Genomic DNA, 25,905 nt, shown 5'->3' with positions numbered 1-25,905 from the left:
TTATTTTTATTTTTTTAAAAAAAAGGCTTCCTTCCTCTCCAAATATCGCGGAAACATTTTAGAGGTATATTTAAGCATAATATTAAGCTTAGGAATCAGAATGTGCAGTATCCCACATACACACGACCTTGCTCTTGTCAGCAGAATATAACAAGCTGCCACTTGGATTCCATGATAGTCCACATACAGCAGCACTAAAATATTAGACGATCAAGACACAATCAAATCACAATTAATCATTTTTTTTTGTCTTTGTTTTTGTTTGATATATTTACCCGTGTCCTTCAATTGATTTTTCCAACTTTCCAGACCGAGAATTCCATATGTGCAGTACTCCGTCTTACGATGGGATAAAGAAGTAATAATGAGCATATTTGAGCGTACAAGCCAAAACTCTATTAACTTACCCGCTGATCCAGCTGCGACATAATGTCCATCTGGGCTATATATATATATATATATATATATAAAATATAAATTGAATTATATATATATATTTTTATGTATTTGTTATGTCATAATATTACTGCTTGTTACCTAAAACAAGCCCTCGACCAATTGATTCCGTTACGGAAAGTATCAGCCCTATCAAGTCAGTGTATTAGTTACATGTATAAAATAAAGATAAATAAAAATTAAAGAGGTTACTCACTGAAATGATTGTACAACTTCATACATTCTCAAATCAATAATTTTGAGTGTATGATCTCTTGAGTTTGTTAGGACAGTTGAGCCACCTGTTTTTTGTTTTTTGTTTTGTTTTTCATGTTATACATATACACGCAGGTTACAATCAAATGAAATTAATAACTAAATTACCAAGTAAAACACACGCGCATCAAGAAGTATAACTTTCGTCTTCTTACCTGGCGACATGCATACAGATGTAATTTGGCTAGTGTGAAGCCCAGTCATATCTTTAATACCGTTACCAGTACGAGTATCCCACACTCGAATATTATTATCCATGTGTCCGCTTATCAATGTAAGTCTGTAGGTATATATGTTTTTTATAAATGACCATGAGTCAGTAGGGATTACAACCGCCTCTTTTTCCCTTGAACCACAAATCATCGAGCTATATACTTTACCCATCGGCATCACCAAGACAGAGGTCATTACAGCTTGAAAAAGTAAAAATTGTTCTTATGCCTATATTAAGCAAACCAGTAATATCGATACGTTAGATGAAATGTATTTGGTTTCAGAAAGATTTGCTCTACACACAGTTTCCTTTTTGAAGGTCCCAAACTTTGAGGGTCCTGTCGTGACTTCCAGACACCTAATGATTTCATGTCCATCAGAAACCATCAAAGTATAGATTTATTATACTTACCACTCTATTAGAATCTGCATTGAATTTGGCAGAATACACTTTGCCAATATGCCCAGTCAGGGTGTGCTGTAGAAAAAAAAAATAACATAAAATAAACAGCCAAGTTCCAAAGTTTCACAAGATGCACAACTTACTTTTATCCTTCCTGTACTCAGTTGCCACAAACGGGTTGCGTTATCAGTTGAAGCACCCAGTACCAGCTCATCGGTTGAATTAAAATCTACTGAAGTAATTGTCTGTAAAGCACCACCAAGTGTCTGGTTCACACGGCCTATTTACACATACAATAAATTAAGCTTATATGAAATTTATCATTTACTTTCTAATTCCTTTTCTTTCTTTCTTTCTTGCCTGTCTTGGCATCGTAGATCTTGATCTTCTTATCTGCTGCACCAGTTGCAAACATTGATCCTGTTGAAGATGCCTGAACACAATAGATTTCCCCTTCGTGCATTGTCTTGTACCCAATAAAATCCAATAAGTTGATTGTATAGATGGACAATAATACATTCTCCTTACAAACTTTTTTGTTACACGACTTGGCAATAAAATATTGCTTAGTATTCGACTGCTTCTTTTAAGATCGTCTTCTGCAGGTGTTCTATTTTTACTGGAAGTAGTAGATGGAGATGGCTCCATAACCCATTTTCCATTAACTTGACGTAGTGTCTGACCATTATTACGTGCCAATATACGAAGTCTAGTAGATTATTATTATTATTATTATTATTTAAAGAAAAAGCGTATTGTTAGAAACAATAGTAGTAAATACACACAGACACATTAGGAAACATAGAAATCCGATCCGTTAGTTAATTCCTTACTCTTCGTAAAACTGGGTAGCTTCATTCATCTTTTCGGCTTCTTCGTTCTTCAAATTCATCCATCTTTGCAACAGCTGATCATTCTCCTTCCTGAGATTTTTACTGCGGTCTTCAGTAGTGACAATTTCCAGATGGAGAGTTGCCAGCTCATCTTGTAATATCTAGAAAGAAATAGAGAGAAGAAGACATATATATATATATATTCATAAATTTTTCTGTTATATATATACAAAGATGTGTGAGGGTGTAGCTGTAGCTATGGTTGTATACTCTACTTGGATCACAATATTCTTCTCGCGCAACTGTTGGGCTTGTAAATCACACTCTTTTGACAATGCATTGATTTTTTCAGAGAAACTCTTTATTCTAAAGATACTCGTAAGTAATTGTTTACAAACTTTAGTCTCAACACTCAACTCTTCTGCCTGCTGCTTTTCTGTTTCTTCTTTGGCTCGCAACTGTTCATTCATATGAACTAGTCTCTGGGCATTCTCACTCTGTGACTTGTACATTTCGGCCCTCTCTTCATGCAACTCTCTTATCCGACGATCCAAATCATTAATCTGCTGTTGGTTTGCAGGCGCACTAATGATGAAAGCCGAGCCATAAACAGCACACGCATAAATATTTATATATATATATATATATATAATTCAAGCTTTAATATATAAAGAAATAAAGAGAGTTTCCATCCACTAATACATATAATGGCAAAAAAAAAGAGGAAATACGGGCATATAATTGAACTTTACTTTTGAGTGTGAGTGCTATTATTATTGGACTCATATAAGATTAGTTGATCGTTTCTCTTTTGGAGCTCAATCGCATGATGCAACAACCGCTGGTCTGAAAGATGAAAGAATGATCAGCTCAAGGAAGAGATGAATGGCTGTCCCGAAGGTTAAGAGATCTTACTAGCGTTAATCATTTCCTTCCATTGTCTTTCTCGCTTATCACGCTTCCTAAGTTGATCTAGCAATGTGTCTCTAAAGGTCATGATGTGTAATTGTGTAGTGTATTTGTATGTGTATGTATGTGTATGTGTGTGTGGAGAGAGAGAGTTTTTGTGTGTGTTTCTGGGACAACACAAAATAGGAACAGGTGCTTTGGTTCTACACTGCGGAGATTCAACAGTGTAATGCGTTTACATTGCTTTATCGTTTTTTTTTTGAAATAATATATATATATATACACTGAAGCATAAAATAATTCACGGCAATACTAGATTTGAAAGACTATATATATTTAATCCAAAAGTCTTGTATTTTTCTTCTGTAATAATTGTTAATGGTACTAGTATTGAATACAATTTTATGTACTTGGTTTCAAGGCCTGCATTTATTGTGAGAGAGCTTTTAGGTAAGATTGAATGTGTGCTGGACTAGTTCCACAGCAACCGCCCACAACCATTTTAGGACCATATTGGTTTGTGAATTCTGCCATTTGTTTTCCAAATGCTTCTGGAGTTACCTTGTCGCTGTGCCAGCAACGACCTATGGGATCCCATTCAGCGCCTGCATCAGGATAGAGCAAGATAGCCTTATCAGTCTTGGAAGTATGCTGATTGGCAATGGACAAAAGAGAAGAGATGAAGCGAGGCTTGGTGCAGTTGATTCCGAGTGCAAACACATTGGGTAGTCCATCGAGTTGATCGAGACAAGTGGTCAGTAAAGTGCCATCAGAGATCTGGTCGTCTGACCTGCAGGCAAAACTAACACCAACAGGAGGGAGATCAGTTCGGCTTTTGACAATTGTTCGAATAGCTTCGACTTCGATAGTTGATGGAATAGTCTCGAATAGGATCATATCAATCCCAGGCTCTAAAATACATCAAGACAATTTATAGTATTTTTTTATCCTCTTGGTTTTAGTTCAATGCAACTGTAAATATATGACACAAAGAAAGCGAAATACCTTTCATGAATACATCCAGACGACGGTTGTGGAATTCAACAAGTCCTTCTTTGGTTATAGGACCATACTGCCCTGTGTATTCTGACCCATTGGCAAGTACAGCACCGTAGCACCCGATCGACAAAGCAACATATCGTGGTTGGGTGTCGGGATAAGTAGTTATAAATTGATCGCGGGCTTCACGGGCCAGTCGGATACTTTTGCGCATAAGTTCGATGGCGTGCTCCTTTGAATAACCTTCGTTTAAGAATCCCTGGATTGATGCTTGGTAGCTACACGTAGTACCCACATGGGCTCCTGCTTCATAATACAAGAGATGAACAGCCTTTTTATTTCGTTTCATTTTATACACACAATAGAAATTGAGTACACTATATGATTGTTTGAATATATTGTGTGATTACTTTGATTGCATCGGGATCATCTTCAATGCATTTGGCAGACCACAATGTACCTAGTCATCAAACAGCTTTTTTTGTTATTTATTTATTTAAATTATTCTAGTAAAAGGAAATGTTTGGCTTATTATTGATTAAAGTAAACTATAATTACCTGTCAAGTCTTTTTGAAAGCTTTCTTCTAGCTGAGTGGCGAAACCACCATCAAGAATCAAAGGGTATGTAAAATTCATGTCAAGCTAAACGTATTAAAGAAACTGGCTATTGTCAAAGTATGATAAATATTTACATTAACCTATTTTAATCTTAGATTTAAGTTTTCTTTTTCTTTCTTTTTTTTCTATAGGGTTGAATACAGTCCAATTTGAGTTCACATTGTCTGTTATATATAAAACGGCTAAATTTTTTTGTTTTTATCCCTTGGAAACAAAAAACAATTAAAAGACAAGGGTTTCCCATTTAGACTTTCTAGTCTTATCGCACTTATACAACCAAATACAGTCTTCTTTAATTAAATGCTCACATTCTTATTTACAAGAAAACAATATAGGTAATAAATGAATCTCAAAGTCACAGAAAATAGTCACGGAAATAAAATTTAAATTTTTTTTTATTAATTTTTTTTGGGATACTAATTTAAATCAATGGAAGACATATGTAAAAGGCTCTGATTTCTTACCTAAAAAATTAACAAAAAGTCAATTGATTGATCACAAAAACAAACAAATAAAAAAGTTCAAATTCCAAAAAATGAATGTTTCGTTTGAAGGTTCTTTATCAGTAATATCACTTGTCGGTCATATTTGAGCTCCGGGTTAGCATGAAATATTAAGATCATCATAAAGAACCTCTTCAACAAAACACACAAGTTTGTAATTTTTTTAATAACAAAGTGGAAAATGATTCTCACCTTTTTCTTATATATTTTTTATAAATATTTTTTATTCTTCAAAAAAATGTTTTTCATAAATATACATATATACAAATTATATACATGATATATACAGGTATCCCACTCAAGATTTAGGCCAAAAGGGATAGTGTTACGAATCTCTTTATTTTCGAAATCTAATATATAGATAAAAGCATGTAAGTATATGATTTTAACGTATATTATTCAATAAATGCAAAATAGTTATATATATATATAATATTTTCAGAGTAAAGGGTAGCTGTATGTATTCTCGACATGATTGTTACGCCTGGGGCGACAAGCATTCATCATATAAAATATATATATATATTTATATATAGGTATAGGTATCTATTTGACTAGTAATAATAAGAAGAATAAGTAGAATAAGATAATTACCTTGAGTGGAAGAACCGATAAAGAAAATAAAAATTTGAGCCAGATTAGCAAGCCTTTTTATATTAAAACCTCCAAAAAAAATTATTTAATTTCAAGTGACTGTCATTTACAATGTAAAAGTTTCTTTTTTATTCTTTTAAAAGAAAGAAAGAAAAAGAAAGGTCATGGACCCGTGTCAAAGACGAGATAATTTTTTTTATTGTTACTATTATTGCTATTCTTGAGGATCTACGAATAACTCCAAGACGTGTCTGAGATTGGTAACAAATCCGGTATCCTGGTCGACTAATTGAATCAAATCAATTGTGTGTAGCTTTTCTTTTACAGCTATGAAGCGAACATCGACTGTCTGAGATGTAGAAGGCCCAAGAGGACTACACAAACACAATAAACACAATTTTTTTTGTTATTCATAAAAAAAAACTTTTTATTTCTTTATCTTGTTACCTTAATCGAACATTGTTTTCCAAACAAATAACATCTGCTTCATGAGTTTCATTTTCAAAGTATTGTCGAAGGAATTCTAAGCAAGTTTTCAAATGTGTAAATAAATAAGTTGACGATCATAATATCACAATATCTATCTATCCATTTACCTCCTTCTTCTATAAATGGCTCAATTGGCCTCTGTTCGGCCGGAAGAAGTGGGAGTGCTGTCTTTGTTGCATTACTGAATCCCTCGGGTAAATGTCTCTTACGACTGGGTATCATCACAGAAAAGCGACGCGTGTGTTTGGAGCGGTTCACAATAAAAATGTGAAGAGGGAAAATTTTGCCGACCTGAATAAAGCTAGGAACAGTGAATGATACAACAATTCCATCTGCAATCTCAACTTCTGGTGCTCTTCTGGCTCCACCGTTGCCAAGTGGTCCAGAGCTGTTAGAGCGGTGATCACGTCCGGGTGTAACAAACTGACTGACTGACCCAGAGTTTAGCACAATACGCTTCTTGTTGTCAACAACCGTCTGGTGCAATGGACTGCCAACTGATCGAGCTCCAGGAGACACAGAAACACTACTAGGTAATGAGCTCTGGGTACGTACAGGATGATTTGACGCAAGAAGCGACGAGAAACGTGGATCGGGCGGATTGGGATCCTCCCGCTTCTGACGCATCCCAGTCACATCCAGCATTGTATTCCATTTGGATTGCATTGATGCTGCCACAACTCCATCAATAACAGGTGCTCCATACACCTGGATGGATACCCGCTGAGGCTGTAGTCGCTCGTCTTGGTAGTGAGAGGGAGGAGGTATGACAGGCATGGTGTTGATACGACGCGAAGGAAACATGCGAGTCGGTTGGACAGGAGGCTTAACCGATCCATCTTCCAGAAGAGTGACATTGTACAAAAACACCATCTGATCTAGTGTATTGAGCGTTACAGGGAAAGTAATCTATAGAACACGCAGTATGTAAGCATTCTACCACACAAAGACAATGTTTTATTGTATATCCCAAGCCAACCATCCAAGCATAGCCAATTTTCTTGTTTGTTTTTCTTTGTACCTCTTCGGCGAATGCCATTGACACTACAGAGTGAGAGACCTGAACTTCAATCTTATCCACCATAAATACAGATCCAGTATCCGATGGATTCTCCAGTTCAACGGACATCATTACAGTCTTGTCTGTCACGGATGCATTCGTAGTCTTCATCTTAACCATCAGTCCAGAACGTACTGGTATTGTTTCCCGTACGTGCCGTCTCAAAGTCAACAGATGTGCATTTGAATGACTTGTTGGTAAGAAGCTTCCGTTTGTTTGACGGCTTTGTGATGTTTCCATCACAAATCTTTGCAAAGGCTTTTCTCCACTTGAAGAGAATGTAGGACCTACGACACAACCCATATAAATATATAAATACACACAACACATACACACACACACATTCACAATAAGAAACTCTACATGTATATTGGCTAAAAAAATTATCTACATAGTAGTTTTTATTTACCATCTGATAGTCCACTGAGGAGATCAACTGTCTCAAACATATCAATGTCATACTCAGAGACATCTTCAGCTCCATCACTTGCCGATTGTCTTGTAATAGCCATTGGGCGATATGTGACGTTAAAGTTGATTAGCAGCTGAGGACTTACACCTCTGTTCTTGACATATACTATGTGGAATCATAATCAATCTTTCCTTTTATTTTTCCTGCATGTGCTTGTATATACGCACACACACACATATATATACATATATATATCGATTCTAGGTTTGGATGTGTAGTTACTGTTGTGTCAACTTACCGATCGGAATGCTTAAAGGATATATACAACAATGCCCCTGTTCATATTCAGCCATAGTCATTTCCAAATCCTTACTTTGACTATTGTAAGTGTGGGTAAAGAAGGGTAAAGGCTCATTTGGGAGATGGGGAGAAGCTGCATTCCTGGGGCCTTCATGCTTGTGTGTCACAGTCATTCTCGGAGAAGTTGGTACAGAAGATGGAGTTGACGGTAAGCTAGAGGCATACTTGGATTGGGTATTCCGTTGACTTGCATTGGCTGAATGACTGTCAACAATAGATGCTTCAACGTGGACATCCAACTGACTATAAAAGCTACGAACTGCTTCAGTCACCTCATCTCCTGTGCCTGTAACTTGATGGGGAATTCTGGCGAGTAGGTACACAGTCAAGGGCTCATCTTGAGGGTAGATGTGTGTTTAGAGAGTTGGACATGGTGGTTGGCACAACGTGAATACCATAGAATGCAAATGCGCGTTGTTTGGCTTTTGCGATAGTTTCAAAAGAAGGTGAAGGACCAGGACTGTGTAGGTTTGGTATCAGTACTCGAAAGTCAGCTTCATTGAAGAAAAGCTCGGATGAGAAGTTGGATTCCATCGAGACTTGCCAAGTCTTTAAAATTAAACCGAAGTATAAAGCAAAGAGGGAAAAAGGTAAAATTTAACTCATATATGTGTATATACACATATATACATATACTATAATACAATAAAATCAAATCAACAAAAAAAAACTATAAAATGAAAGCATCACAATATTGCTGTGTATATAACGCAAGAAACCAGCGTGGGTGTATTTGCAGCATTACTTGATATTATCTACTTCTTTATTGCCCATGTTTATGATTAAATAAGTGTTCAGTTTGTTCTGTTTATTGCAGCAATTCTCTCTATACTGCTCCGGGAAAACCATACGTATTTCAACACTGCTTGTAGGAATATTGGGCCACAAGATATCCCGTGACGGAAGGGTGTAATTTGCGAGAAGCCACACAATAAAATAATATAGCTGATCAAATATGAAAATAAAGATAATCAATTGGTGACCGAAAAAAGAAATCCGTGGGAGAATAGCAAGCAATGTATATGGAAACATATAAAGCATGTTCTTCGCTTTGCTTATCTTTTCACATTGTGTGCGCATCATATACCATCCTACCACACAAAATGTATAGCAGACAGCCGTTACATGAACACATTTTGCAGATAAGCATCTAGCGAAAGCCATTTATCATAATACAGACTTTGTATGGAAGAGAAAATGTCAGTAACTGTCATTGTAATGAATGGGTTAGTGATCTTATTTCCCAAAATTAAGAATATAATGGATGAGAAGGGGCTAATAATCATGTTAATAATGTGATATTGTGCTAGAATTCTTGTTGTGGGACTTGTCAATTATCTGCTATAGAGTATAGATGACCATGCGAGACGAGGAAGGTGGAGTATGGACGGTTTGGACCGAATCGTACTGTTGTCTCAAAACGAAGAGAAGAACCCGCTCCTATGTGTATGGATTCTTCTTGGTTGTCGATACATAAAGTTATCCAAGGAATTACGGAAGACAAGCATTATTACTTTCACCATTATATACAAAATTCGATGTTACCCATATACCATGAAAAACGATACCGGAGACTTGGAAGGCAAAACAGATGTCTTGGATGTAACGATCAATGATGTCTTTGGCTGGTGTTGCTAGACGAAGGATGTCCATACAGAGCGAGTGCTTATTTGTTGAGCAACCGAGAGGAAGGGTTTCGGCGCGGGATCAATGCAAGCTGATTATAATTCCGTTTCTACCAAGGGAATACATGTCAACAATTTCTCGGGTAAGAAATTTGACTACACTTGGTGTGGACAGATCGAAAAATTAACCAAAGATGAAACAAAGGTCAATATGAGCTTAACCGACCGGATTTATTGTTATCTGTTCGCACCGTTTTTTCTAAAAAAAAAAACAAATTTGGTCCAAATGCATAAAACAAATCAAGTGCTCATAATACCATCTTTTCTATCGAGCATACTTCTTCTCGATAAGATTGGCAATATTGGAAGACTAGCCAATCAGAATCGCTTTAACTCTTTTATTTTTTACCATCAGTTTGAAAGATCAAAATTTCGATTCTTTTTTTTTTGAAAAAAAAAACTATAACCCAATACTACAGCTTAAAATTCTGGCCTTTGCTTCATCTTTGTTTAGTATCTTCGATCTATCTAGACCGATTGACTTTTCACCCCTTATCCATTTTCTTGTTATCGAGTTGGAGATTTACACAACATAGCCTACCTACCATGTGTCATTCCTTTCTCATTTCTTACAGGAAGGTAATATGATCTCATTTGTGATATGCAAAAAGCCACACATTAAGAGAAGCACATGTGTGATAGATTTGGTAGGTCATTGACCAAAAAACATCTTCATTTTTATTCACTTTAAAGTGGCTAACAGAGTATTGTTCGAGCAGCAAAAATTACCCGATCGACTAATTTGGAAACCGTCTGAGCTTAAATGAAGTATATATTTATACTCTTTAAAATCCACAGAAAAATGTCCCTGGTGGATAGAAGGGTCAAATTATCTCGGATGACCATATATGGTATTTGTACTTTTTCCAGATTGGTTTATCGAGCAACTTTGTCGCTTAAGTAATTTTTGTCGTTCGAGAAATCACTCGGTGAGTACTTCATTACTGTGCTGCCATTTTAAAATGAAAATGCTGTCTATAAATGGAAATGAAAACCGGTCGACCACAAAAAAAATCGGTTGACCCCAACTGGGTGAACGCCTAATAAAATAAGGGCCGTGGAATTCTACTATCGGGATTTCATATCTTCACCAAAAAAACACTTGTTGCTTTATAATAAAAAAGTGTGACGATATAAGTCTCGCTTGTTTATCCTGATCATTACCATCATGCCAAGCATCCAAAATCCTTCAGCATTTCTGGGTGTCATTCTCAGACAGACCACAGAAATACTCGATGCGCCAAGACTAAAGACAATAAAGAATGCCATATTCGTCCTAGTTCTTATTCACTACTGGTCCAAGTTTTATACAAAAGTCTTGGTTCTTGGCCCCATAAGAGCTATAAAGGATTTCAAGGCATATTTTATCAAAGTAAGCTTGTGATTTATTTTCTTTTTATAATGTAATAAGCTACTGACCATATATAAATATCACAGCTCGTATTCAAGCAACTTCGTCGTCTCCCATCCGTCCAAGCAAAAATCGAGGCCGAACTAGGCAAGACCCTCCAGGGCATGGAAGAATCCATGGTCAAGAGAGAAGGCAATACCACCGAAACATTAGTACTCCCAGAACATGGTTTATCCGAAGAATATGTTCTTGCAAACCTAGAACAGTAAGTTTTTCTTCTTCTCTTTTTACCCTTAGTTAGGGTACAACCATTAGGGAGGACGATATACATTGTGCTTCATGCATGAATTCTCCACATAAATAATGATAATAATAATAATATTAATATTGTTTTTTTTTGGTAGATTTAAAAAGATGAAATCAGCGGATTGGGAGAATGGAAAGGTGTCGGGTACCATTTATCATGGTGGCCAACAACTTACAGATCTTTTAGCCCGAGCATACCACATGTTTGCTGTCGCCAACCCTCTTCACCCAGAAGTGTTCCCCGGTGTGAGACGTATGGAAGCTGAGTCGGTTTCTATGGTGTTAAATATGTACAATGCTCCTGAAACTGGCTGTGGAGTCATGACAAGTGGAGGCTCAGAGAGTATCATTATGGCATGCAAGGCATATCGTGATATGTACAAGGATACAAAAGGAATCAATTACCCGGAAATGTAAGTAAAAGGCATAATACGAGCTGATGCATACATACACACCCATATATAAAGAGAGTGGAAGACAAAGTAGATGGTGTAAAAAGAAAATGGGGAAGAAGAAAACCAATAGGCTGACAATTCTTGTTCTTGTGGATTAGGATTGTTCCCGAGACTATTCATGCGGCATTTATGAAGGCTGCTGGCTATTTCAATATCAAACTTGTCCTTATTCCAATTGACCCTGTTACTTGCAAAGTCGACCTTAAACGTGTAGCTAATGCTATTAACCGAAACACAATCATGGTTAGGCACAGAATTACCCACGTTTATGTGTATCCACTTTAACATTTACCCTGTCAATATAGCTTGCTGGTTCGGCCGTAAACTTCCCTCATGGTATTGCTGATGATATAGAAGCTCTCGGAAAACTGGCTTTGAGACACAGCATTGGTCTACATGTCGACTGTTGTCTTGGAAGTTTCATTATGCCTTTCCTCGATAAGGCAGGATTCCCAACAACATCTTTTGATTTCCGTGTACCGGGTGTAACTTCTATCTCGTGTGATACACACAAGGTACTGCTTATGGCTTAAATAGAACGATACTATTCACCTTGTTTCCTTTCAGGGTCCAAACTAATGTTATTTTTATTATTTCCTTTCTGTCTGCATGTGTATCATAGTACGGATTTGCACCAAAGGGCTCCTCTATTATTATGTACCGTAACAAAACCATCAGAAAATATCAATACTTCTTGTGTGCCGATTGGACTGGTGGTATTTACGCATCTCCCGGTGTGGCCGGATCAAGGTGCGTTGATGATATTAATACGCTTATTGTTAAAACACATGTTAAACTTTTGTGGATGGTTTAGACCTGGTGCCTTGATTGCCGGTTGCTGGGCTGCTTTGATGAGAGTTGGTAAAGACGGTTATCTAGAGTCGTGCAGGAAGATTGTCGGTGCTCGTCAGACCATCGAGAAAGGGTAATATATTCACTGTAATCCTGACATGTCCAAATACAAATTTATTTATTTCTTGCTAAATCTAGTGTTCGTTCAATTTCACAACTCCATGTCAAAGGAGAGCCAATTGGACCCGTTATCGCTTTTGGTGCAAATGAGCCAATGAACATTTATGATGTAGGAGACAAGCTTTCTGAGCGTGGATGGCATCTGAATGCTCTCCAAAACCCTGCTGCCCTTCACATCTCGGTTACTTTACCATGGGCTCAAAGTGCTGAGCTGTTTGTATCAGATCTAAAAGAGGTAGTTGCTGCCCTCGCAGCTGACCCCTCAAGTGGAAATGGTAGCACCGCAGCTATTTACGGTACTGCTGCCAGCATACCCGATAAATCTATTATCGATGATGTTGCCGCAGGCTTCATCGATCTTCTTTACAATGCACAGATGAACAAGGTTTAAATAATCATTTGATTTTTCAACTTAAAGACACTCTCATTCTATCATTCATTGCGTATACAATATAAATATCAATAAATATTTATCTCTCTTTCCTTTCTTCTTCTTCTCAAAAACTTCTTTATCATAAAAAGAAAGCAAAAGTAGTAATATTTGTATCAAAATTAAGAATGTATATAGAATACGCACGATCAAGGTGAATGTTTCTCCCCATAATCTTCTTCAAGTCTTGCTTGGATAAGAACGCTCTTGATTAGCTTGCGCCAATTTCCATATACTTCCTTTCGTCTCTTTTCGAGCTCCTTTGTAGCCTCGTTGTAATGATGCTCTTGCCATGCCTTAAAAATACAATAAAAAATAAAGTCAGCGCTTACTAATGCATAACCATAAACAAAAGTATCCCGAAAGGCCTTACCTCCAATAGGAACTCTTCGCTCTCTTCTGGAACAACAATCCCTTTGATGACAGGAATAGAACGTCCTTTAGCGAATTCAAAATCAATCTAAGATAATAAAGAATAAAGAATAATAATATTTAATACTAGTATCAAAAATCGATGTCTGTTGAAAGGAAAATATAATTAATCTTCTCACAACTGCATCGGCATAATCGATGCCAAGTTTTTTGGCTATCTTCCCAATACCCTGTACTAAAAAAAAGTTCGATATCAATTGCTGACGTTAGAGATTAATACTAGAAGCGTGAATCTAAATACTTGCTTGGAATATGAGAAGCTCCCTCTGGTAGCATTTCCGGCGTAAACAGATCAATGTTACCATAGCTATTTCTTGGTACATGACCCTAAATATTTAAAAGCATAGAAATTACACACACATATCTTAAGACAGCACATGTACTTTTCACTTGCATCAATCACAGGCTGTGGTACATAGGGAATTGTTTGCCATTCTCCATAACAATCCGCTAGAACCTCGTTTCCATCCTGTTTGGCGTGCTCAATGGCACGTCTCTTTTCTATAGTGGCTGCGCGTGCATTGATGCGTTTAACAGGGTGTTCACCTTTCTTGATGATTCGACCGAGCTTCATCCAGGTCTCGGGTGTATGAATCTCTTTTACGCAATCCCGAGGATATATGGGCTCTCCCTTAATATAGCCAATAACTGGCTCTTTCGGATAAAGTATCTCCATTTTCTTCAAGTGACGTTCAAGTGCATAGTGTGGGTGGTTATGGAATCCTTGGATAGATGTCGGCATAGGATCCTTTTCCTGTATTTCCTCAAGCTCCTTCTCTTCGCGAATCTCACGCTCGCCATACCGATGTCGCTTTATACAGCGCAGTAAAATAGAAGACCATGGTATAAACCCACCCTGCTTTTCACGTTTTGTCAATTCGCGTTCTCGTAGCTTGTAAGCCTTTGTAATTCTTGAAGAGTAACGCCGCGTGACATCTACACAGCCGTCTCCATCGGCATAAAATGCAAGTACATACGACATTACGTTCTTCTTGTCATTTAAAAGCGGTTCCATGGCTCTTGGGTTGTCATAGAATCCTCTAATAGGATCTATGGAAACCCATTGAGCTCTATGAGGGTTGTACACTTCAGCCCAAACTGTCGGATGTTTTGCCTTGTGAAGCTTATTGTTGTGATACTGGCTGCTAGTTGTTTTAGGGCGGGACATCCGATATGGGAATTTTATATTATTTTGAGATGACTCCTTTGTAGCCTCCAATTCGTCTTCTTTTTGATTTGCTTTTTCTGTTGATGACATCTTTTTTATATCTGGGCGTCTTGCCGGCATGCGATATGGAACTGGTTGAAGAGAGCATACAAGACGTGCATCATACCCAAGCGCTCTCAATACCGCCACAAATAATTCGGCAGATGTATCGCGTGTTCCCGTCTTAGTTAAAAGATGATTAACAAAGTCCTCGCAGTTTTTGATTGTTTCTCCATCGTCAATGCCTCGTCCTTTCAAAATCTCTTCTATAGACTTTGCGTCCTTCACATAGCAATGAGACGTCATTTGTTTTTTTCATAACAATAGATTGTTTACCTACTTTTTTAGGATTCAAAATATCAATATTTTCTAGAAAAGAAATCTCCTCGTAAGAACGAGTAACTAATCCATCGCCTGATAACTTAAAGTACTTGTTCCACCATTGATATAAACTCTTTACACCATTTTCAAAATCATTGTTTGAACTAGTCATTTGATAGCACTGCTTCTGTACATCGTTTGGTACAATTGATAGACAAACAGACTTTGATGTGTATAATAAAGATATATCAATATATACACTCTGATATTATATTTACATATTTTACCTGTACTTCTGGAGACGCACACCATCTGTTACGTATCGTATAGTGCGCAATCAACGTGAGAACATGACTATTGTGAATCCACTCCCGTAACATACGCTCATAAGCTAGCTCCCACGCATTCTTTCTACAATACAAAAATATTACATTATATTTGTTTCCAATTTCAAAGTCTTTTTTTTGTATGCTTACCTATGCATAGGATGCGGAGCTTCAAATACAACTTCAACATCATTGTAGACACGTCCTTGAGAAAGCCTTTCCTGCAAATAACCGTCCGGGAGTTCTACATTTTCCCAGTCAATACCCTCCCCTTCACTATCACTATCACTTTCATCACATTCTCTGTCTGATAGCTGAGAAGGTAAATCTTCGAAAGTTTCACTGGCAGACAAAGAAGACTCCTTGGGTTCTTCTGGTTCAATAATTGCAGTATTTTTCTGCTTTTTAGTCACTGGCTTTGGTTGATCTATATCTTCGCCTTTGGGAGTAGCTTTTGTTTTGGAGCTCTTGATTGGATTAGAGAGTTGAGGAGAAGAATCGGAAGAAACCTGCTTTAACTGCGATCTAGTGATTCGTTTTGTAGGTGGTTGGTCTTCAAAATCACTATCACTATTTTTATTTGTGGTTGTAGAATCCGTAGGAGAAGTCTTTTTTCTCTTGGCTGCGCGCTTTACCATGATGAGGGAGGAAAGATGGAAATTCATTAATGGAGAATTGGCATGTCAAGTCATTAATGTGACACGCAATCAATTATTATGTTGTCGGGTACATTACTGAATCTCAAGAAATGGATTCCAACTTAATAAGAGCGCAGAACATGCTTTGAGAATACTCGGAAACAAGAAATGTGCTTTTATATATTGCCCAATTGCGTTAAATTATCTGTTAGCCAGCATAGTTATATACCAAATGTTATTATTATTTTTTAGAAAAATAAATTGAAACGATGTTTCGTATTTTGTACTTTATTGTTATTATTATTAATGAAAACTATGTATAACTTCTGTTTACTATTAAAGCCACATCAAAATAACATATTTGGTATATACGAATGTTTATATTTATATACACATATAAAATAGTAACACAGTGTGTATATAAAAAACAAAATTTGTATGCATACGTGCATATTTATTTTGAGATAGAACTATTTCCATATCCGTTATTCCTTGCATTATGTGATTCTTGTGAGTATGGTTGGTTACCAGAACCATTATATCTGCCATTGGAATAATAGCCCGTCGTAGAAGGTGCGGTTGGTATCGGAGCACCAGGAGCTAAAGAGTACCCAGATGAACTTCCATAAGAGGATGGTGCTTGATTTAAGGCCCCAGAGTGTGTTGATGTTGGTACCACATGTTGCTGCTGTTGCTGTTGCTGCTGTTGCTGCTGTTGATTAACAGCATTTGTAGAGGCTAAAAGTGCCCCAACACCCCCAGCGCTCCAACTCGACAAAAGTTGTTGTAAGGATTCCTTTGAAATAGGCCCAGGACCAGGGGTCACAGAAGGCGTAGGAGGTGGGCTCTGTATTGCCGATTGCTGGGGTTTATAAGAAGATTGTTGAGGTTGCTGGTAAGTTTGTTGGATTTGCGCTGGGCGCTGCTGCTGATAAGATGGTTGCTGCTGCTGATAAGATGGTTGCTTTTGTTGTTGTTGTTGCTGTTGAGATTGAGGTGGGTGAGAGGGCTGAGGGTCTCGATAGGTTTGATACTTTTGTGGTTGGGTTGGGGGTTGTTGCGGTAAATACTTTTGAGGGTGCTGCTGTGGTGGTTGCTGCTGGGATGGTTGCTGGTACCGCTGAGAATGATATTGAGCTGGAGGAGACCGTTTTTGGGATTGGGGAGATTGTTGATGATATTTTTGGTAAGGTTGAGACTGGAGTTGATGAGGTGGTTGTGGAGGTTGCTGCCGTGGCTGCTGTGGCAGTTGCTGTGATGGCTGTTGCTGCTGTTGCTGCTGATGTAATTGATGTTGTGGTTGATGTTGTGGTCGCTGTGGTTGCTGTGGTTGCTGTGGTTGCTGTGGTTGCTGTGGTTGCTGTGGTTGCTGTGGTTGCTGTGGTTGCTGTGGTTGTTGTGGTTGTTGTGGTTGTTGTGGTTGTTGTGGTCTCTGTGGTTGATGTGGTTGATGTGGCTGTTGTGGTTGATGTGGCTGTTGTGGTCGCTGCTGCTGCTGCTGTTGATGAGGATGCATTTGTTGTTGTGGTTGTTGCATTGGCTGTTGTGGTTGTTGCATTGAGTGTTGTTGGTTGGGTTGCTGTTGCAGTTGTTGAGGCTGTTGTTGCGTCTGCTGCTGTGGTAAAACCAGATTGTGCAAAAGATCATAGATAGTTGCAAGGGTGTTAACATCAAGGTTAGCAAGAGCTGGTGTAACTGTGCTTGCTGGCTGTTTAGGGGGTTCAGAAGATGGTGGTTGAACTATAGCAGGGGGGGCATAGTTTTGCTGAGAGGTATATGTTTTTTGAGGTGCAGAAGCAGGTTCAGCAGCCTCATAACTCAACTGTGAGTGGAAAGGAGCAGATGGAACCGATAATGCCTGCACTGCTGACTTTTTCAATGTCTGCTGTACAACTACAACAGCTTCTTTGACAGTGATACTATCATACTCTACAGAAATTCCATGCGTTTCATTTTTTTAATTAGATTTCCATAGTAAAGAGTGAAGTTTGCTTTTATATGTATTACACGTACCATCATATCGTACACTTCCATCTCCATTTGGCTCAAATGCTTGCAAATATACCTTTCCTTGGGCTACGTGTCTAGGTTCAATAATCATCAGTGCCTTAACACCTTCTTGGATCATATGTTTTGTTGCAGTCTCTCGTGAAGTATGTCCACGCTGTAGAAATAATGTATGGATAGAAATATGTGCAGCCTCAAATGTTTTCTCAATATTTAGGATAAGATCCCGGCTCACGTTATCCCAGCATAAGATCTCCACAACGGGTACATCTTTACCAAATCGGCGCGAGATAGGAACTTGGTCACTTCCAATACTATCCTGCACTTTCCTTTCCACAATAGGTGGTCTAACTGTCGGTTGTTTAGCTCCTTCTCCTCCTCTCTGTCCAGAAGATAGCAAAGCATAAGGAGCAGTTGGAGGTCCTTTGTTCATTATTGGCGGCTCACTGTTGTTGCTATCTTCATGGGATCTAAAGGTTCTCTGATCAATAAATCCACCGCGAACATGGCCGCGACTACGGCCATGACTCGAACTGTCGTTACTGTTTCTTTCTTGATGATCAAATTTCCCATTTTGCTGCTGGCCGTTGTATTCAATACCATTCATCACCTGGTCACCTCCTTTTTGAGAACTGTAGGAGTCTTCATAAAAACTACTTGCCAGACTTTGACTCGGACTATACTCATCATGAACCATTGGCTCTGAAGAAGTTTCACCCCCATATCCATTTGATTGCCATGATGAGTTGGTATTTTCATGCTGATAAATCCCATCTGGGCCTCTCACTGCACTGTCATATTGCTCCCAGCCTGCTGTACCACTCCCATTGTAATCCAATGGTCCTTTTTGCTTATCTTGGCTGTGTCTTCTACCATAACTTGGAACATAACCTCCTCTCTTGCCACGACCATTTGCCGTATTATTTTGCTCGCTATTGATAGACTCCACTGGTCGGCCTTGTGTATAATTACCTCGATAACCAACCTGGCCACGGCCTCTTGTTCCCTGATTAGCTTTCTGGTCTGCATTAGGACGTCCTTCACTATAGGCATCATAGCCACGAGCCAAATTTGAATTTGGTTGACAAATCTCCAAATCTGTTATGTACGAGACAAGTGGGGTACGGAGATATATATGATACATCAGCAAGTATACGAGTTGACCGATGATAGACATAAATAAAAGATAAAGATAAATGTCGAGGATACCATTAGAAACAATTCATGTAGAGATCTTGACCCCCTCTTTAAACGGTACATAATAAGGTATAAGTGTTAAATAAATGAGGTATGATAAATAAGCACACAAGTTCAGGTATATATATATATACATTTGTGTGCGTGAGCATGTGTGTATGTGTATGTGTATGTGTATGTGTATGTGTATGTGTATGTGTATGTGTGTATGTGTATGTGTGTATGTGTGTGTATAAATATATGAATATATAAATAAACATATGATTCGGGTGAGAGGGATTGAACCCTTGCCGAGGAATTGAATAAGTAAGAGCCAGATAATAAGAGCATCATGTATAAGTAAGCAACGTAAGATGCCATCAAATCAGCGAGCATTTTTTACCGCACATGTGCCAAAGACGGTACAAGAGATGTAAGCCTTTTTGGTAGAAGCAAGACAAAAAGATTTAACAGCCACAGTACAACAAGTTCATATCTTTAGGATCTGACATTGACCATTTAATGATCTTCCAGTTGGGCCACTCAAGATATAACACACATATTGAAACATTGCTTTCAAGAAGAAGAAGAAAAAACAATAATATGCTCGGTACAACATGGCAATAACAATGGATCTCACTCATAGGCAAGTTCATGTGAATAACCATATAACGATACACAACCTAAATATTCCCTCCAAAAAAAGGATAGAGGAGGGATAGGAGGGGAAGAGGGGGAGAAAAAGGGGGAGGGGGGAAATCTGGATAATATGAAAAGGCACGTACCGAGGACAAAACCATGGAAAGACTTGCCACTTTCTGCTCTTACAGCAGCAGCACAGGAATGAGGATTGCTAAATTGGATAAAGCCATGAAGCTTTTTCGGAACAAATTCGAGAACTTCTCCATATTTGCTAAAGTGGTTTACGATCTCGCGGTGCTTAATATGAGCAGGTAAGCGTCGAATAAGCATACGAGTTTCAGGAGTTAGAGTTTTTCGATCAATGCCTCCCTCAGAAGGGTATGTTGGCACTCCAGCAACCGAAACAGGAGACCTTTCTTGAGAGGGAAGAGAAGATGGGCCTGGTCTGCCTTGTTGAAAATTGGAGGTGCCGATTCTTCTATGAGATTGTGTACTGCCTCCACGTGCTGGCTGTGAATAATTTCCTCTATTGCTCTGAGAATTGAAGCTGATTTCAGCCTGAGAATTAGCTGGATCTTCCCAATCCATGCGTTTTACGGGTGAAAGTTGTCTGTCGAAATTATGAGGTTGTCCTTCGTGGCTCATATTAGGAGGTTGTCTGGCTTGATATTGAGCTTGGTGGGCACCTCTTTTATTTGGCTGAAATCTGTTTCCTCGTGCTGGCTTATGCCCTCTTGTCTTTTCAGAAGTAGTTCGTTGTTTTGTCTGTGAAGGATTCGCACTCTGGCGCTTACTAAGTATTGAATACTCTTCAAACTCATCCGCCAATCTGTCACGTTTTAATCCTGCCTGTTTTGCAACAGGCGTTGGTTTGATGTTTGGTTCTCGTTGTTGTGCACCCATGTCTACTGGAGGTGCAAATTCTCGGCTTTTTTGCTCTCCAGATGAAGCTTCCTGATTCGCATTGATTCCTGCTGGCTTACTAGCAAATAAAGCTGAAAGAAAATCATCTACAACAGAAGATGACGCTGTATCATTATGTGTTTGTTCGGACACTTTGGTGTCGCTGCCATTGTTTTGGAAATTGTCCATCATTGTTGTGGAAAGACCAGTTAAACCAAAACGAGAGGTAAATCTTGTGCGTCTAAATAAATTTGCCACGTCATGAGTGGCTGGATATTTTTAAGTGCTATTTGCACCTTCATTGTACAATTGCTTTTTTTGTATTGTATTTTTTTTATGTTACAGAAGTATATTTGTATATATAGATATTTAGAGCAAGATATTTAGTCAAGTTAATATTAAAATTTGTATTGGTATCAGTATTATTATTACGGTGTTTCGGTCACACTCTTACTCGATTCGAGTTGAGAGGGATTTAAGCCAAAATACATGTTGATGACCACAAATAGACTAGAAATTTAGGCCATTTGAAAGTACTGTTGATATTTTATTCAAGAATACACCATTAAAAATACATAAATACATACATATATTAATACCTTTATATTTTTTATTGTCTCTTACTTATTATTTAATTAAATCAAGATGCGGTTGAAAGTGATACTACAGTACATAAGTCAAGTAAAATAAAAATAAAAAGCCTAGTTCTTTGACCAAGTTCCATGCACTCACTCAGAAATTGCTTGTACTCATGTGTAACATCTAGCCATGTCTTCCTCTTTTTATGTAGATACACTTCCACATGAGAAAACAATGTCATTTTACCCAGAAATGCACCTATTTTTTTTTTACTATAATTTCATTTTGTTGTCTCTTTTTTCTGTAGAATCTCTTGGTATATAAAGTCCAATGATGAACCTAACACATTGCTCACACTTCAAGAATATATTGCTAACTATCACACTGGGTCCCTGCACGACGGGATAAAGAAACCCCATTAGAAGATCCAACAATTTAACTATATCATCTCAAATCCCGGATTTGAGCCTAATAGAGTACATTTGACGTGCTCAAAAAGCCAAGGTTCAAGAGATAAATGGCTCTGTAAAAACTTCCAAGAATCTAAAGGATACTATCCTTCAGAAAGGGAATCATGTTGACTCAGAAGATCTTTATAGTACTGTAGCAGGAATGCATAATAGACTTGCGTCCATGCGGCAATCAAATTTCGTGATAGCCACACCATATATCACTTTTACTTCTTCTTTTAATTCATAATATATATAAGAGAAAAAAAAAGCTTTTAGCTTATTTAGCTGGCATTTTTTCTTTCAAAATTATACAACAAAGAAGTTGAATTTTAATAGTTTATTTGGAATTAAAAATCAAGAAAACTGACAGTGAATTCTCTTACGGAAGTGTAACAATAAAAGGGTTTTGGTAGCTCTACATTTTCTTAATCAAAGCAAAACTATTGTTTGTTTTAAGGGGGAAACATGTTCTAACATTAAAAATTTTATTCACAGCGCTTTTCTTTCGTTTTAATATCATGCTTGTTATCTCAATCTCTTTCTCCTTTAATTCTTTTATTATGCAAGGAAATGCTTTTCTGTATGTTTAAAACAATTGTAATAATTTGTGGGTTCATCACAAACAGTACAAAGCATGCAAAATATCATAGGATTTCTACTAACATCAGCCGTTTAATTGTTAATAGAATTAATAAGCAAAAGAAGGAGAGAAAGGAAAACAGAATGATCAGAATATATTTACAGCCATGTCACAAAATTAATCACTTTCCATACCAATACAAGTCCCTTTACCACCCAGAAAAAAAATAGTCTATAAAGAACCTTTACTTGACTTGTTTCTTGAGTAAACAACAAAAATAACGATAATTATAATAATAAAAACACATTCATTAAACTCTCACTCTCATTCAAGTTAAAGACCATGTATATAATTCAAAAATACAATCATCTCTACAAAGCTTGTTTGGCTGAGAACTTCAAGCGAATGAACTATTTGCATGAATTTGAGATTTCCATTTTCTTATTCGATTTTTTATCTGTGTGTCGTGGATTTTAATACTCCGACGTGTCGAAAAAAATAAGAAACAGCAAAAACCAATTCTCTTGTACTGCCAAATATACGTCACCCTAACCTTGACGCGGACTTTGGTTACCTGTGTGCAAAAGGTAGTGAATTTTTTCTAAAAGCTGCGAATCTTGTGCAGCACTCAATACAACAATGGATGAATTAGAGCCACTTGAGCGTCTTTCGCTGATCAACAAGATCATCACTGAATTATATAACCACACAGGGTTAGGCGAAAAAGTACTAGGTAATACAAACAAAGCTTAATTTATTTCGATGCATAGAAATCTAACTTTTGTTTTCCTTGTCATCCATCTGCAGCCGAGTACATTCTTCATTTACATGAGGCAGCTAAAGGATCACTAAAGAAATTTAAAGCTTCTTTAAAGGATGCTGACTTTTCAGACTCATTCATCGAGAACCTCGATCGTGTCATCAAGACAATGAAGCCAAAAGGGTCAAGAATGGAAGAATCTCTGGAAGTCAAGACAGAAAACTTCCCCGGACTTGCATTGCCAGACGATCCAGACTGGAAGAAAAAGCGAGAGGAAGATCAAGAGGTTGCAGTTGACATGCTGTCAGAATTAGAAGGTTTACAGGGAGCACGCTCTTTAGAGCCAAGAGCTGAAACTTCTCGCCAAAGACGTAGAAGCCGAAGTCGATCCCGTGACAGATCACATCAAAGACGACGCTCGAGATCACGAAGCCCTCGACGACGCAGAAGTAGATCACCCCCTCGCGGTCGTAGCAAACCTCAGGGACCAGATGAAAAGCCTATAATTTATAAAATATACACAGGAAAGGTTACCAACCTCAAAGACTTTGGTGCCTTTGTACAACTTGAAGGAGTGCGTGAACGTGTGGAGGGTATGGTTCACGTCACTCAATTAGCATCCGGACATGTTAGACACCCAAGCGATATTGTTCAGAGGAATCAACAAGTCATGGTCAAAGTGATGTCTGTTGCAGGCTCTCGTGTTAGCTTGTCAATGCGAGATGTGGATCAGAAAACCGGAGAAGATCTTACACCTCATTTGCGTATTCGAACTCAAGAGGAGATGGAAGCCATGGCAACCCGTAATCCAGACAGACCAACTACTGGATCAAATACTGTCAGAAAGGGAGATATGGATGACGGGCCTTCGCGTTCTGTCAAAAGAATGTCTTCACCCGAGAGATGGGAAATTAAGCAGCTCATTGCTTCTGGTGCTGTAAATGCAGCAGATTACCCAGAATTAGAGGAAGACACAGATTTTAATGGCAACGTCGAGACAGAAGAAGAGATTGATGTTGAAGTACGTGAAGAAGAGCCTCCTTTCCTAAAGGGCCAGACTACAAAAACACTAGACTTGAGTCCTGTAAAGGTTGTCAAGATTCCTGACGGTACACTCAACAGATCTGCATTAGCAGGTGCGGCATTGGCAAAGGAGAGAAGAGAGTTGAGACAGCAGCAACAAAATGAAGAGATGGATGCTGTACCAAAAGATGTCAACATGCCATGGCTTGATCCTATGCCAGAACCTGGAGAGAGACAGTTCGCTCAAGACTTGAGAGGTATCGCAGCTACCACCAAGCCTGGGCAGATGGCTGAATGGAAGCAGGCTACATTTAACAATGCCACCAGTTTTGGTAAAATTACCTCCATGACCATCCAAGAACAACGTGAATCTCTACCCATTTACAAACTCCGTGAAAGTTTGGTTCAGGCCATCAGAGAGGTAATTAGAAATTGTAGACAAAGCATGCTTAAAGCTAAACTTTTTAATAATAATAATACATTTACTGTAGAATCAAATGTTGGTTGTTATTGGTGATACTGGTTCTGGAAAAACAACACAGATGACTCAATATCTGGCTGAAGAAGGTTTTGCCAACCGTGGAAGAATTGGTTGTACTCAGCCCCGTCGTGTTGCTGCAATGTCTGTAGCTAAGCGTGTAGCCGAAGAAGTTGGATGTCGTGTTGGTCAGGAAGTTGGATATACAATCCGTTTCGAGGATTGCACAAGTCCAGATACAAGAATCAAGTACATGACAGACGGTATGCTTCTAAGAGAATGTCTTATAGACCCAGAAATGTCCCAGTATTCCGTTATCATTCTTGACGAAGCACACGAGAGAACTATTTCTACTGATGTTCTTTTCGGTCTGTTAAAGAGTAAGTTAACCTATATTTATATATACCACGTCTAAAGCTCGACAGGATTTCTCACAACCTGATTAGGAGCCGCCAAGAAGCGCCCTGACTTGAAGTTGATTATTACATCTGCTACCCTTGACGCAGCAAAGTTTGCTACTTACTTTAACGGATGTCCTATCTTTACTATTCCTGGTCGTACCTTCCCTGTCGAAGTGATGTATACAAAGGATCCTGAGCCCGATTATCTCGATGCTGCCTTGATTACCATTATGCAAATTCACTTGTCAGAACCTCCAGGAGATATTCTTCTCTTTTTGACCGGCCAAGAAGAGATTGATACATCAAGTGAAATTCTTTATGAGCGAATGAAAGCATTAGGATCAGATGTTCCAGAACTTATCATTTTACCGGTTTACAGTGCTCTTCCAAGTGAAATGCAGTCAAAGATTTTCGATCCCGCGCCTCCTGGAAGTCGTAAAGTTGTTATTGCTACTAATATTGCCGAAACGTCTATTACCATCGATGGTGTTTATTATGTCGTTGACCCTGGATTTGTCAAACAAAATAAATGGGATGCCAAACTTGGCATGGATTCACTTGTAGTGGTTCCTATTTCTCAAGCTGCTGCTAGACAGCGTGCCGGACGTGCCGGACGTACTGGACCTGGAAAGTGTTATCGACTTTACACCGAATCAGCCTACAGAAACGAAATGCT

General features: G+C 38.2%; 8 protein-coding genes across 8 annotated transcripts; 1 reads left to right on the top strand and 7 right to left on the bottom strand.

Annotated features, from left to right (window-relative positions):
- Positions 1-10: 10 nt before the first annotated feature.
- On the bottom strand, positions 11-3,202 carry PHYBLDRAFT_179092 (hypothetical protein). Its single transcript, XM_018438099.1, has 17 exons — positions 3,076-3,202; positions 2,913-3,006; positions 2,578-2,745; positions 2,436-2,526; positions 2,161-2,321; positions 1,856-2,036; positions 1,730-1,793; positions 1,471-1,607; positions 1,337-1,402; positions 1,228-1,282; positions 1,092-1,152; positions 867-991; positions 653-737; positions 538-585; positions 408-442; positions 276-339; positions 11-194 (listed from the first exon to the last, which is right to left on the bottom strand). Exons 1-17 carry the CDS (start codon positions 3,155-3,157, stop codon positions 89-91), a joined length of 1,623 nt encoding a protein of 540 aa, XP_018297461.1. The 5' UTR covers positions 3,158-3,202; the 3' UTR covers positions 11-88.
- A 265-nt stretch (positions 3,203-3,467) lies between these two features.
- On the bottom strand, positions 3,468-4,810 carry PHYBLDRAFT_27333 (hypothetical protein). The gene is made up of 4 exons (XM_018439909.1): positions 4,627-4,810; positions 4,479-4,528; positions 4,075-4,399; positions 3,468-3,980 (listed from the first exon to the last, which is right to left on the bottom strand). Exons 1-4 carry the CDS (start codon positions 4,703-4,705, stop codon positions 3,499-3,501), a joined length of 936 nt encoding a protein of 311 aa, XP_018297460.1. The 5' UTR covers positions 4,706-4,810; the 3' UTR covers positions 3,468-3,498.
- A 1,152-nt stretch (positions 4,811-5,962) lies between these two features.
- PHYBLDRAFT_184762 (hypothetical protein) lies at positions 5,963-8,655 on the bottom strand. Its single transcript, XM_018438985.1, has 7 exons — positions 8,501-8,655; positions 8,044-8,442; positions 7,743-7,910; positions 7,295-7,620; positions 6,381-7,182; positions 6,232-6,307; positions 5,963-6,158 (listed from the first exon to the last, which is right to left on the bottom strand). The coding sequence occupies exons 1-7, from the start codon at positions 8,637-8,639 to the stop codon at positions 5,999-6,001; spliced, it is 2,070 nt and encodes a 689-aa protein (XP_018297459.1). The 5' UTR covers positions 8,640-8,655; the 3' UTR covers positions 5,963-5,998.
- A 791-nt stretch (positions 8,656-9,446) lies between these two features.
- PHYBLDRAFT_139447 (hypothetical protein) lies at positions 9,447-9,758 on the bottom strand (the record flags this gene model as incomplete). The annotated part of the gene is made up of 2 exons (XM_018430228.1): positions 9,447-9,545; positions 9,651-9,758. The coding sequence occupies 2 exons, from the start codon at positions 9,756-9,758 to the stop codon at positions 9,447-9,449; spliced, it is 207 nt and encodes a 68-aa protein (XP_018297458.1).
- Positions 9,759-10,907: 1,149 nt separating this feature from the next.
- Positions 10,908-13,365, top strand: PHYBLDRAFT_35065 (hypothetical protein). The gene is made up of 8 exons (XM_018440044.1): positions 10,908-11,162; positions 11,228-11,406; positions 11,546-11,860; positions 12,001-12,145; positions 12,208-12,417; positions 12,525-12,652; positions 12,717-12,827; positions 12,893-13,365. Exons 1-8 carry the CDS (start codon positions 10,959-10,961, stop codon positions 13,263-13,265), a joined length of 1,665 nt encoding a protein of 554 aa, XP_018297457.1. The 5' UTR covers positions 10,908-10,958; the 3' UTR covers positions 13,266-13,365.
- Positions 13,366-13,453: 88 nt separating this feature from the next.
- On the bottom strand, positions 13,454-16,228 carry PHYBLDRAFT_139445 (hypothetical protein; the record flags this gene model as incomplete). Its single annotated transcript, XM_018430227.1, has 8 exons — positions 13,454-13,600; positions 13,678-13,764; positions 13,856-13,911; positions 13,978-14,063; positions 14,120-15,225; positions 15,284-15,487; positions 15,552-15,671; positions 15,770-16,228. The coding sequence occupies 8 exons, from the start codon at positions 16,226-16,228 to the stop codon at positions 13,454-13,456; spliced, it is 2,265 nt and encodes a 754-aa protein (XP_018297456.1).
- Positions 16,229-16,682: 454 nt separating this feature from the next.
- PHYBLDRAFT_58465 (hypothetical protein) lies at positions 16,683-19,412 on the bottom strand (the record flags this gene model as incomplete). Its single annotated transcript, XM_018440329.1, has 4 exons — positions 16,683-17,180; positions 17,306-17,837; positions 17,962-18,157; positions 18,242-19,412. 4 exons carry the CDS (start codon positions 19,410-19,412, stop codon positions 16,683-16,685), a joined length of 2,397 nt encoding a protein of 798 aa, XP_018297455.1.
- Positions 19,413-19,878: 466 nt separating this feature from the next.
- On the bottom strand, positions 19,879-21,447 carry PHYBLDRAFT_162487 (hypothetical protein; the record flags this gene model as incomplete). Its single annotated transcript, XM_018434635.1, has 3 exons — positions 19,879-20,094; positions 20,240-21,225; positions 21,411-21,447. 3 exons carry the CDS (start codon positions 21,445-21,447, stop codon positions 19,879-19,881), a joined length of 1,239 nt encoding a protein of 412 aa, XP_018297454.1.
- Between the last annotated feature and the right edge of the window lie 4,458 nt (positions 21,448-25,905).

This window comes from Phycomyces blakesleeanus, assembly GCF_001638985.1.
Source record: "Phycomyces blakesleeanus NRRL 1555(-) unplaced genomic scaffold PHYBLscaffold_2, whole genome shotgun sequence".
NCBI lineage: Eukaryota > Fungi > Mucoromycota > Mucoromycetes > Mucorales > Phycomycetaceae > Phycomyces > Phycomyces blakesleeanus.
The sequence above is the reverse complement of the archived record's forward strand: the minus strand, read 5'-3'. Positions and strand labels throughout refer to the sequence as shown.

Excerpts from the sequence above, each read along its gene's own strand:
- PHYBLDRAFT_179092 (XM_018438099.1), bottom strand. The coding sequence starts at position 3,157 with ATGACCTTTAGAGACACATTGCTAGATCAACTTAGGAAGCGTGATAAG. Across the intron at positions 1,608-1,729 it reads AGGATCAATGTTTGCAACTG|GCCGTGTGAACCAGACACTT; the intron begins GTGCAGCAGATA and ends ATGTGTAAATAG. Across the intron at positions 992-1,091 it reads TGTCTTGGTGATGCCGATGG|ACTTACATTGATAAGCGGAC; the intron begins GTAAAGTATATA and ends ATATACCTACAG.
- PHYBLDRAFT_27333 (XM_018439909.1), bottom strand. The coding sequence starts at position 4,705 with ATGAATTTTACATACCCTTTGATTCTTGATGGTGGTTTCGCCACTCAG. Across the intron at positions 4,400-4,478 it reads ATGATCCCGATGCAATCAAA|GCTGTTCATCTCTTGTATTA; the intron begins GTAATCACACAA and ends CGAAATAAAAAG. Across the intron at positions 3,981-4,074 it reads TCTGGATGTATTCATGAAAG|AGCCTGGGATTGATATGATC; the intron begins GTATTTCGCTTT and ends GATGTATTTTAG.
- PHYBLDRAFT_184762 (XM_018438985.1), bottom strand. The coding sequence starts at position 8,639 with ATGGAATCCAACTTCTCATCCGAGCTTTTCTTCAATGAAGCTGACTTT. Across the intron at positions 7,621-7,742 it reads CCTCAGTGGACTATCAGATG|GTCCTACATTCTCTTCAAGT; the intron begins GTAAATAAAAAC and ends GTTGTGTCGTAG. Across the intron at positions 7,183-7,294 it reads CAATGGCATTCGCCGAAGAG|ATTACTTTCCCTGTAACGCT; the intron begins GTACAAAGAAAA and ends CGTGTTCTATAG.
- PHYBLDRAFT_35065 (XM_018440044.1), top strand. The coding sequence starts at position 10,959 with ATGCCAAGCATCCAAAATCCTTCAGCATTTCTGGGTGTCATTCTCAGA. Across the intron at positions 11,163-11,227 it reads TCAAGGCATATTTTATCAAA|CTCGTATTCAAGCAACTTCG; the intron begins GTAAGCTTGTGA and ends TAAATATCACAG. Across the intron at positions 11,861-12,000 it reads GGAATCAATTACCCGGAAAT|GATTGTTCCCGAGACTATTC; the intron begins GTAAGTAAAAGG and ends CTTGTGGATTAG.